This window comes from Vanessa atalanta, chromosome 16 (assembly GCF_905147765.1).
Source record: "Vanessa atalanta chromosome 16, ilVanAtal1.2, whole genome shotgun sequence".
Lineage (NCBI taxonomy): Eukaryota > Metazoa > Arthropoda > Insecta > Lepidoptera > Nymphalidae > Vanessa > Vanessa atalanta.
Genome location: NC_061886.1, coordinates 8,733,298 through 8,745,028, shown reverse-complemented (window position 1 = coordinate 8,745,028; position 11,731 = coordinate 8,733,298). Strand labels below are relative to the sequence as shown.

The following is an 11,731-nucleotide window of genomic DNA, read 5'->3' as shown; positions in this document are numbered from 1 at the left end:
TAAATAATTTTACATTCCAAAGAAGGCAAAGCATCGTGTATTGTCTAATTCAGCATCATATAAAATTCTTTATGAAAAAATATTGGTAAAGTCTATGTAAATAAAAAAAAATCAACGAATAGACGCAAAAATACCATGTATTTTTTATGATTATATTTCCGGTTTATGTATACGTATGTATAAATTTGTTGTGTATTTCAAATTAAACTTCCATAAAAACATACGTTTAATTATATAGCGTATTGGTCAAATAGTAGCATAGTTCATTTAGCACGTTTTCTTTTAAACATTTAATAACTCAGTAAAATAAAATATAACTACCTCGTTGCTCTTGAGGCTAGATTGTACGGCTGCAGCCTCATCAGCTCCGGATGCAGCTAATGAAAGTTATTTACGTTTCTTGCCAAAAAAAACTCACTGTTAGGAAGTTGAATGTTACACTCCCATGACTCGTAAAGCCGACGCCAGATTTTTCCCCAATCATGTCGGGTTGCTGACCCATCGGACTATGAAAATGAGATAATAGAGTGTTCTTGAGTGCTTCTCCCTTGCGCAATCACTTTATCACTATAAATCTCCTGCACAGTTGGCTAGTATACTTTTCGGATGGCTACCGTTTCCGAAAAAAGTCAGGAGAACATCATCAAAATAAATGAGTAACAGGAATTGAATGAACTCTGCGGAATTAATTTGTTATACTGTACAAAATAAATGCTTAAATTTATAAACGTTAACCAAGACATATTTTGAAATGATGATATAAATCTATTTTTTAAATTTATATTCCAATGTTTTAGAAATAGTTTTACGATCATAAGATCATTATGAATAGTAGTGATATCTCAACCAATGTCTCTAGTCTTCCACGGAGATGCCATTGGTTTTTCGTGTATTAATTAATAAGACTCAAATATAATCTCGTTTTAAATCCGTATGTATTATTTAAAGTAATTGCTCTATGTAGAGGTCAGTAGATGTTATTTGAAGTTCAAAATAAAACTATTCGATTAATAGGTATACTTTTAAAGAGTAATATTTGTTTTAAGTAAAGCAATTACCATATTATCATTAATATATCATATTCAATAAATATTTTTAATACAAGATCTTACTAAATATTATTTTGAATAGATTTAGGTTATGTTTCAAATAGTAATTATTGATATTATTTTCCAATTACTATTGAAATAATTTAAATCAGATGAACAACTGATGTAACCAATGCAGTTTTTAAATAATTTATCAGAACTACCAAGTTTAATAATAAAATAGTATTATACCAAATCCATCATGTACAACTTCCTGTAATTAGTTTTAAATATTCATAAATATATCTGTTCAAGGCTATATTCTGTTAATCTCGAATACTATTATAAAGCATGCTCATTTGTCCATGTATTTGATGTAATTAGTAAAATATTTTAAAGCTTGCGAGTTACCTAAGTAGTCCTACAATAATAACTCAATGGATAACTTGATTGTATATTATTTTTGTGGATTATTAAAAATGTTATTTCTGTAATGTTACCTTTGATAATGGACCCTGGTATAGTTTTGTAGTGGTTTTTGGGAATGAAATAAAAGTTTTACATCCAAATGGTTTTTAATTTAGTAAAAACATGTATGTATTAATTTGAATAATATGACTGTATTAAAAGTTGTATGTAAGTGGATTTTTACATTTTTGATACTGTTTTAATACCTAATATATCCAGACATTGCTCCATAACTTTCGCTGTGGCTTCACAAAGCATTAACCTTTCATAGAATATCTTAACAATATTACCACTTTTATCTTTTTCTACACAGTAACACTTATCGTAGAAATCAGTAAAAGCCGAGGATATTTCATATAAATATTCACACAAACTATGTAAGTACAAATCACTGGAAACCTTAAGTATAACTTCCGGAAATCTGAGAAGGACTTTGCCTAACTTCCATTCAGTTTCATGATCTAGTTTAAAACCAGTCTTTTGGCATTCTTCCAATAATTTCTCACCTGATATTTGTGCTGTACGAGCAATAGATCTAATACGAGTTAAAGCATACAACAAATAAACAGCTGTATTACCTTTGTCATCCAACATTTTATCAAAAGAGAAGATGTAATCATTTATTCTGTTATGAGAGAGATCAGCATACTTAATACATCCATATGCAACAGCTTCTTGTGCTAGCTGCAGTTCCTCTGGTGTGAGAACCTTATCCCTTCCTTTTTCAACCAATTTATCTAAAGCCCTTTTTAGACCCTCATCGAGCAAATCTATCAATTTTATTGTATCACCTGACCTTGTTTTAAACTTTTTCTTATCCTCACCTAGGACAACACCAAATCCAACATGTTCTACTCTTTTACTGCCCGTTAGAATACCAGCTCGTCGAGCACAAGCATCTATTGTCATGAAGTGTGTGTATTGCCCCACATCTGTCACATAAATAAACCTGTCACCCTTTTCCTCTTCAACTCTTTGCTTTATAGCTGTTATATCTGAAGTGTCATATGTGTAACCTCCATCCGACTTAACAACTGTGAGTGGAATTCCATCATGTGTTTCTGGATTGCTCCACATGATGAGCCTTCCATCGTCTTCCTCTAAATAACCTTTATCTTTTAATTCTTTCACAACCTTATCCATCCTGCTTTGGTAAAAGGACTCACCTCTATCAACTATTTTAATATTCAGCCTGTCGTAAATTTTTTGAAATTCCTGACGTGACACTTCACAAATTAACTTCCAAGCAGCTATGTAATCGGGATGCCCAGACTGAAGCTGAACAACACAGGAATAAGCTCTCTTTTTAAACTCTTCATCCTCATCAAATCTTTTCTTTGATTCTTTGTAAAAGGCTTGCAAATCGGATATAGGGGGAGAATGAGTCTTGAAATTAGGGAACATGTCTTGCAAGTGGGCAATGAGCATCCCAAATTGTGTGCCCCAGTCTCCAAGATGGTTAAGACGGAGGACATCATGGTTTAAAAATTCCAAAACACGACAAATGCTGTCACCTATAATGGTCGACCTTAAGTGTCCAACATGCATCTCTTTTGCAATGTTTGGTGATGAAAAGTCCACTATTACTCTTTCTCTTTTAACAGGTGGTGGTTGAACACCAAAGCGTAGAATACAATTTAAAACATGTGCAGCTAATGCTTTATTTAAATATATATTTAAGAACCCTGCGCCTGCCACTTCAATTTTTTCTATAAGTGGAGAAGTTGGTGTTTTATTTAAAATATTGTTAGCTACTTCACGTGGACTACTCTTTATATTTTTGGATTTTAATATCTGAGATATTGGCATAGCTGAATTGCACTGATAATCCCCGAATTTTGGGTTGTTGCCAGATAAAGTAATAACTACAGGCGGATTTTCCAAAGAAGGATACGCGGAAACAATTGCGCTTTCAAAAACATTTTTTAACTCATCCAAAATACAAATAGTGCCTTCGATGGAATTAATATCCGTAATTAAATTAGGCCGCTTCTTCGGTTCATTCTTAGCAGATTTTGGATTACCTTCTGATTTAATAGCATTTTGAAGGATAGCCAAGCGATGTTTTAGTTTTTCATTATCAGACAGCAGTTTATCAAGCTTTGGGTCACCTATAAATGCGAGATCATCTTTAGCTATTTTATCCAATTCTTCTTCTATTATTTTTACTTGTTTTTCAGCATCAGTAGTTCTTATTTCAAGTAATTTTGGATCTATTTCAGACATGGCGATTTTAATAATAGTCAAGAAGATTCCTAAATCCAAAAATGTTTATAAAATATTAAATAAAAATCGTCAAAAGAGAAAGGTATATGTTTTAATTTGTTAGGTTATCTTTAGCGTGTTGACATTATCATCAATCATGTCAAGTTAATGTCATAGTGACGTTTACGTTTTAAAATTTCAAATAGAAGAAACATAGGAACGATAAAAAGCCTATTTTATAAATTGTTATGTAGTTTTATTTATTGATTGATTACATATTTATTATATTATTAGTTTTGACATATCAATCTGTTATCATCGTAAATAATGACTGTTTTACCCATAAATGTCAGATAGGAAGTGTATCCATAACAACCAAGGTCAAACAAACAGCGGCAAAAATATGTTTCAAAAGTGGCAAGTGGCAATGATACAGTGATTATAAATTTATAAATAACTAAATCATTAATCAGATTATATTAATAATTTTATTGTTAAGAGTTTTTGTCTTTAACTTAGTGTGCTACGATCGTGGTTGATATGAGTTCGTAAACCAAAATAATTATCTATTTATAATTCTAAAGCCCGAAAACAAAAGGTGCTTGATATCACAAACCGATGGCTCAAGGATGGCCCAGCAACATGGGTTTGAGTACTCGACCAAAGACATCGATATTCCACTGTGGCTTGAAGACATTACCAAGTGAGTTAATTAAGCATTTGAAAATATATAAAGAAAAATCAATGACATGTGGTCTGTAATATCAACAATAGTAAATTTATTTATAGTAAAACCCCAAATTCGCGCAACATACATATTTTTTTCCAGTAAATTTAATTTTTTTTTAAATGTTCTAGGGAGATGAAAGAGACTCATATTATAAATATAAACGATCCTATTTCAAAATATGAATTACCAAATTGCAAATTCGATAATCATAGGTAAAGTATAATTTTTAATAAATTTTTCGTTATAGATAACTCTTTAGTTACAAAAACACTTTTATATAAATTTATTTTAAATTTAGAGTAATGCGACGGACGTCATTAGACACCACAATGGATCTACTCCTGAAACCACAAAAACAGCAAGTAGCACATTCTGCCGGCACCATGCGATACAACCACAATAATGGTACGGTTTCGAGGCGTCACATAAAAATTAACTCGTTTAAATATTTAAATTATTTTTTAATTTGTTTATGCGTCCATCCAACTGTAAGTTGTAAGGGGTGTTTATAACTCTTGGCCCGAGTGTTAGACAACGCACTAAAACCAACGATACTCTCTCCGTCATGCTGCATTATCACAGGATCGCCTACACATACAAATGTGGCGAGAAAATCCAATATTTAATATGTGTGTTTTTTTTAAATAAATTCATAGAAATTATAACAAATACCCCATATATATAAATATAATATTATATATATTTGTGTTATTTGTTATAATTTCTTGATTTACTTTAACTAAACGACATATGAATCCCTTTTTCTCTAGGTTTTGCACAAAATGGTCGACGGAAACCAAGCATTAATAGCGGTGAATTAGATTGGGGCAATTCCGCTAATGGTATTTCGAATGACTTTCTCTCTGACCTCCTCCCCCACTACGTGACGCCAAGGCACCATCCCCTAGATGCCATTGACGATGATTTTAATGACGTCATCATGGGTTCACGTAAGATAATTTGTTTTAAATGGAATGTCAACTTCTCTAAACAATTACAACGCTCCTTAATGTGACATATTATTTTTTAGGACTCTACGAAAATAACAGAAATTTTAGAAAACAAATTTCAAAAGAATCGAATTTAAATATTCGCCAAAACCCTGCCAAGAAACCTTTAAAAAATAATAATCAAGCTAAGAAGCAGAAGTCTTTAGTTTCAGTCCATGGAAATGCTCAAAATGAGAAAGTGGAAACACAATTTACTATACCCGAGTTACCTAAAGGTAGATTACTGGAAATCAAAATATATTCCAATTGGGGTGATAAGTTCTTCGTTGGGATGAACGGTATTGAGTTGTTCGATTCGAAAGGCAATGCGGTTGTTATTGAAAAGGTAAGATATGTTAACATTACAATTTTATTTTATGTTTTCATCATAAAGTTTTCATGTTCCACTTTTTTTTTTGTATTTAACTCTTCTTGCGTTGACGGTGACAAACATTGACTATCGTGAGGAAACCGGCATGTACTGGGTAAAAATCCACGACGTGTTTTTATTAACCAGCATTGTAGTACCGGTAAGGCTTTAAAGAATCCCCTTAAGGTGAGAGTCTCTAGTCCAATACAGTATTAGCCTTGGGGTAGAGCAATGAAAATATGCTCGTAGAGCAATATAATAAATGAAGCAGATTCTCCAGGTGCCAGGTGAACAGAAACATTAAACAAATATATATTTCCGGTGCTGCAATGAGACATAATTTTTTGGTCTAACCGCCTATGCCACAATATGCGAAAATAGCTATTTGAAATTTATTGTACTCAGCGTGTTTATACCTCATTCCCAAGATATCCTGGGAAATTAAAAGGTTAGGTTTAGAACCAAAATGCTATTATTTCCACGCAAATGATGGTGTATCGCCTCGTTCTGTTACAACACTAACACCAATCTGCACGTAAGAAAGGTATGGACGGAGTCGGACACGGGAGACCAGTCGAAGTGCGGTCGCGTGGAGAACCTCGTGGACGGAGTGGTGCGCACGCGCGACGACCAGCACGCGTGGAGCGCCACCGCGCTGCGAGACGCGCCGCTCGCCCTCGCCCTGCTGCTGGACAACTACACGGAGCTCGCTCTGCTGAGGATCTGGGTGAGTTGCAGCTGCACAAACCTCAGATTTTAAAGGAAAAGTCAGGTGTTCAAAATAAAAAAAAAACATTCACAATCGGATAGAGCTGGTGAGATTACGATGGTGCTTGTAACCCCCAAATTTCATATTTAAAATTTCTAGTAAGTACATAGTGGAAGTAATCCTTAAACGGTGTAATACAAAACTCCATAACCTACCCCCTTGGTGGTAGGGCTCAGTGCAAGCCCGTCTGGATAATTACCCACTCATCAGATATTCCATCGCCAAGTAGCACTACTCAAGTACTCAGTATTGTTGTGTTCTGGATTAAAGGGTGATTGAGCCAGTGTAACTACAGGCACGTGGGACCTAACAATTTAGTTACCAAAGTTGGTGGCGCATTGAGGACGTAAGGAATGACTAATATTTTTTATAGCGTCATGGTACGGGCAGTGGTGACCATTTACCATCAGGTGAACCATTTGCTAGTCCGTCTTCCTATATCATAAAAAGATAATATAGAAAAAGAAAAATTTCACGTTTATAATATGAGACATTTTTTTAATCAGAATTATAATAAATCAAGAATATACTCGGCACGTGGCGTCCGACTTGTGCAGATAAAGTTAGACGATCAAGTTATTTTCCACGGTGAAATCGCTCGCTCAAGTGGCGAATTAAAAGGGCCATTGCCGACATTTGGTGATGTAAGTTGTATTATTGTCACTATTAAGATATTGATATTCTTTACACAGAGTTCCCTAGCATAGAACCTACTCTAATGTATCCTTCTATACTCTATTCCAACCATAACAGGAAAAAAGCTAAATAAACAACATTTGACAGCAAATTGACGTGACATCATTGGTTGAGAGCTTGATTAATCTATCATATTCACGATGGACGCAAAAATGGCGTTTTGGACGTCGGCGAAACTCTATACTATATATACTAAACAAGATCTACTATTCTAAACTCATTAAATACAATGAGATTTAGACATGACAACTTTGCCATTTTTTAACATTTTGATATATTCCCAATATAAATAACAATTGTACATAATGTATTTTGTAAATAAAAATATCATTATTATGATTTAAATAATCGTTGTTTTATTTCTCAACAGACAATTATCTTTACGAAAGATCCAAAAATTCTCGAAGCAATCATGACGAATGATAAAAATTTTCAAGATCTTTTAAGAGATAATGAGCCAATGAATGATTCGAATGCTATTGAAAAACGACCCCCTACCGCCAACGATAGCAAAAATAGCACAAGTCCCACAAAAAATGGTGAATTCGAAGAAGAACAGCAAGATTTAAAATATATCGTGAAGCAGATAAAATTGACACTTCTTTCTAATTGGGGAGGGAAGCATTTGATTGGGTTGACAGGTGCGTCGTTGGTGCGAGTATTGTTTTGAAAAAATGCACTTTTGTTAATAATTTGTATATTATTTTACAGGAATAGATATACTTTGTTGCAATGAGTCCATTAAAATAGATCGTGCTTACGCTTATAAATCCTTGATCAAAGAAAATCACACATCCGACTTTAAGTACATGGACTGTACGAGTCTCTTCAACGGGAATAATATAACAACAGAGTTAGACGACATGTGGTGCACCAATTTTACAGCGGCTTCAGACTTTTGCCACGTCGTTATCGAGTTTAAACAACCGACTGAGATTACTAGTATGTCACTTATTTGAAATCTAACATAAACATAAACATAAGCAGCCCGTAAATGTCCCACTGCTGGGATAAAGGCCTCCTCTCCCTTTGAGGAGAAGGTTTGGAGCATATTCCACCACGCTGCTCCAATGCGGGTTGGCGGAATACACATGTGGCTGAATTTCGTTGAAATTAGACACATGCAGGTTTCCTCACGATGTTTTCCTTCACCGCCGAGCACGAGATGAATTATAAACACAAATTAAGCACATGAAATTTCAGTGGTGCCTGCCTGGGTTTGAACCCGAAATCATCGGTTAAGATGCACGCGTTCTAACCACTGGGCCATCTCGGCTCTATTTGAAATCTACGATGATTAAATTCAGAGGCGGATTCGGAGCGGTTGTGGGTGTGCACTAAGTAGAAACACCACTCTCAAAAACAAGTGAAGTTGATAATTGTTATTCTAATTACACTTCTACAAATCACAAGCAATACATTACCTAAAGGAAAACAAAATGTGTACTTTTTAATGTTTACTTTGATAAAACCAACCCTCAGCAGGCCAGCCCTCCCAATCCGCCACTGATTCCTCTTCTATTTCTAAAAAAAGTTGTATATTTTACATATAAAAAATCCTAAGAAATCACTAAACATGCAAAATATTATGGATTATTTTAAATAAAAATATAATGGATTTTATAAGCAACATTTTATAGGCATTCGGATATGGAATTATAACGCGAACATGGAGCTTTCCTACATCGGCGTAAAGCACTTACGTGTATCGCTTGACGAGCAAGCGCTGCAGGAGCGTGACGTCATGCTGCGACGCGCACCTGGAGACACCTGCTACGATTACGTGCAGCACCTCGACCTCACTGCACTCGACCGCAGGTGCGTGCTGCCGTCACGTGTGATGTCTTTACGAATGGTCCTTTATATACTGGACGGTAAAACCGACTGTTGCATCTATTGCAACTTTGTACATTCCATAATTTATTGTGTACCCGTGTAAATATTTTTACCAACGCCCCTATCAACTCTTTCTGTCATACGTATATTGAGCAATATATATTTATAATTTTTCACTGTAAAAACGAAAGTGTTATTCTTTTCAGATTTCATAACCAATTCAGTGCAGATCCGGCGATAGATTGGCCCCTCTATGATAATTTGGAGTTGGAGGTGCCGACCGGGTTCGTGCTACAAATAAGCATTTACTCCACTTGGGGCGATCCCTACTACGTGGGGCTGACGGGCGTCGAGCTATACGACCCGCAGGGTCGCTTGATCGAAGTCACCGAATCTAGTAAGTGTTTTCCCGAGCTATTTTTTTTTCGGAAATTAATCATACGAGATTTTTAGGCGAAGTCGAAGGTCGAATGAGGTAAGATATATTTTAACTGTATTTCTGTTTAACATAATATATTCACTATATAATCACGAGTAACGGCCAAACTGTTGAAACTACTGGAGTAGGCATCACTGGCTGTGTGTGTGGGTGTGTTGCAGACGTGTGCGCGCAGCCGGCCAGCGTGAACGTGCTGGCGGGCAGCGCGCGCGACGTGCGCACGCCGGCGCGCCTCGTGGACGGACACAACGCGCGCGCCGACCTCGCGCAGCACTCGTGGCTCGCGCCGCTCTTGCCGCGCACGCTCAACCGGTACCGATACTGCTCGTTCGCGTCCCGAACCATCCCACGATCCGGGATTCATACTTTGAAAGCTAATGAAGCTTTCGTCACGTAGATTTTTACAGAAGTTTGAGTAATATTCCTTATTTCTCCAGGGTATTTTTCGTATTTGATTCTCCCGTCTCCGTCTACGGGATGAAAATATGGAACTATGGTAAAACTCCATCACGCGGCGTCAAAGAATTTGGAGTAAGTACTTATCGTTAGTTTCGATCTGTTTATATCTTATAACGATTAGCAGACGTTTAGGTATTTCTTATATTTACAACAATATTATAAATTAAATTCGTTTGCGTATTCAAATTGTGCTATCTCGTAGATATGTGATGATTCAAACGTTTATAAGCACGCTTGGATAAAGTTTATCTAGAGTTTTTTAGTAAAGAAGGGCGCGTTTGTCAGGTGCTGATGGACGACCTACTGCTGTACACGGGCACGCTGCCGGCCGCGCGCGGGCCGCGTCTGGCGCCGTACTGTCTGTGTCTGCGCGACACTCTCGCGCCCAGGTCCACACGCACCTACTATTTTCACTATAATCAATTAACTGGAAACATTATAATAACATATAAATTAATCCAAAATAAGTCTTCCTGTTCAAATATTAAAAATATCATTATAGCTTTTTTTTATGATATCGATAGGCGGACGAGCAAATGGGCCACCTGATGGTAAGTGGTCACCACCGCTTATAAACAATAGCATTGTAAGAAATATTAACCATTCCTTACATCACCAATGCGCCACCAACCTTGGGAACTAAATTGTTACGTCTCTTGTGCCTGTAGTTACACTGGCTCACTCACCCTCACTCTTCAAACCGGAACACAACAATACTGAGTACTGCTATTTGGTGGTAGAATATCTGATGAGTGGGTGGTACCTACCTTACAGGCTTGCACAAAGCCCTACCACCAAGTAAAACTGTCACATTTTTTTCGACATATTGTATTAGGTTCGTGAGGCACTTCAAAATATATACCTTACGAGTCGGTAAATAAAGACAGTGAATTTTACGCTGGTGATAAAAGGTCGGACTAATATATTCTGTCTATTAAAATTAAAAAAAAAAAGCATATATTTATAAACTAGTATTTATTAATAGAAAGAATAGACGCTATCGATCTTTTAGGCCTTTGCAGTTTAATGTAATAGTGCTGTCCCGCAGCGGGTCGGAGACGAGCAGCGCCACGAGCGGCAGCGCGCGCGCCGACCCCGCGCGCCGCCCCGCCACCGCCGTCACCGACCTGGTCGAGCCGTGACGTCACCGCCACGTCTAGTTTATGTTAGACGAGAAACATCGTTTTCTTTTTGATTTTACTTAAATCGATGTAACTGTACTACCTTGTTGTATTATAACAAACTGGACGCCAATTCTACTAACAAATTGTCACTTTAACGCAATCGAATCTTAACATAATCATTGCCGTCCAGCCGTTCTTATATTCGACCAACTTATATCCATTTGCGATTCGCTCGCAGTTAGTCTATAATGGCCCTCAGCCACGATTAAGCTGAGGTTTATTATTGTGAGGAATAGTCGAAGTTGAATCTGAGTAGAATAGGCTATTTGACTGGTTTTTAAAATCCATTTTATATTATTTGGTAGAGGTTAAGGAGTTTGAATTCTAGTACATATTTGGTGAAAAATATCAAATTAAAATATTTAATTAGCGCGCGAAAACGCTACTTTGACAATATGGCCCTGCAATGGGGTCGTTGACGTCACTTGCCCATATTGTAATCTGTGGCACTTATAATCCAGTATATACAGTACAATACAATACAATACAATATACAGTAAGCAAACGAGATTAACAAGCAAGTGACGTAATCATGAGCCCGACCAATCAGGAGCGTTT

General features: G+C 36.3%; 2 protein-coding genes across 2 annotated transcripts; one reads left to right on the top strand and one right to left on the bottom strand.

Annotated features, from left to right (window-relative positions):
- Window positions 1-1,575: 1,575 nt before the first annotated feature.
- On the bottom strand, window positions 1,576-3,840 carry LOC125069678 (arginine--tRNA ligase, cytoplasmic). Its single transcript, XM_047679204.1, has one exon. It carries the CDS (start codon window positions 3,720-3,722, stop codon window positions 1,677-1,679), a length of 2,046 nt encoding a protein of 681 aa, XP_047535160.1. The 5' UTR covers window positions 3,723-3,840; the 3' UTR covers window positions 1,576-1,676.
- Window positions 3,841-4,072: 232 nt separating this feature from the next.
- LOC125069805 (katanin-interacting protein-like) lies at window positions 4,073-11,430 on the top strand. The gene is made up of 15 exons (XM_047679384.1): window positions 4,073-4,404; window positions 4,560-4,643; window positions 4,730-4,836; window positions 5,202-5,381; window positions 5,462-5,766; window positions 6,335-6,517; window positions 7,066-7,203; window positions 7,626-7,896; window positions 7,967-8,197; window positions 8,896-9,073; window positions 9,298-9,488; window positions 9,692-9,842; window positions 9,968-10,061; window positions 10,275-10,378; window positions 11,038-11,430. Exons 1-15 carry the CDS (start codon window positions 4,331-4,333, stop codon window positions 11,129-11,131), a joined length of 2,385 nt encoding a protein of 794 aa, XP_047535340.1. The 5' UTR covers window positions 4,073-4,330; the 3' UTR covers window positions 11,132-11,430.
- The last annotated feature ends 301 nt before the right edge of the window (window positions 11,431-11,731 follow it).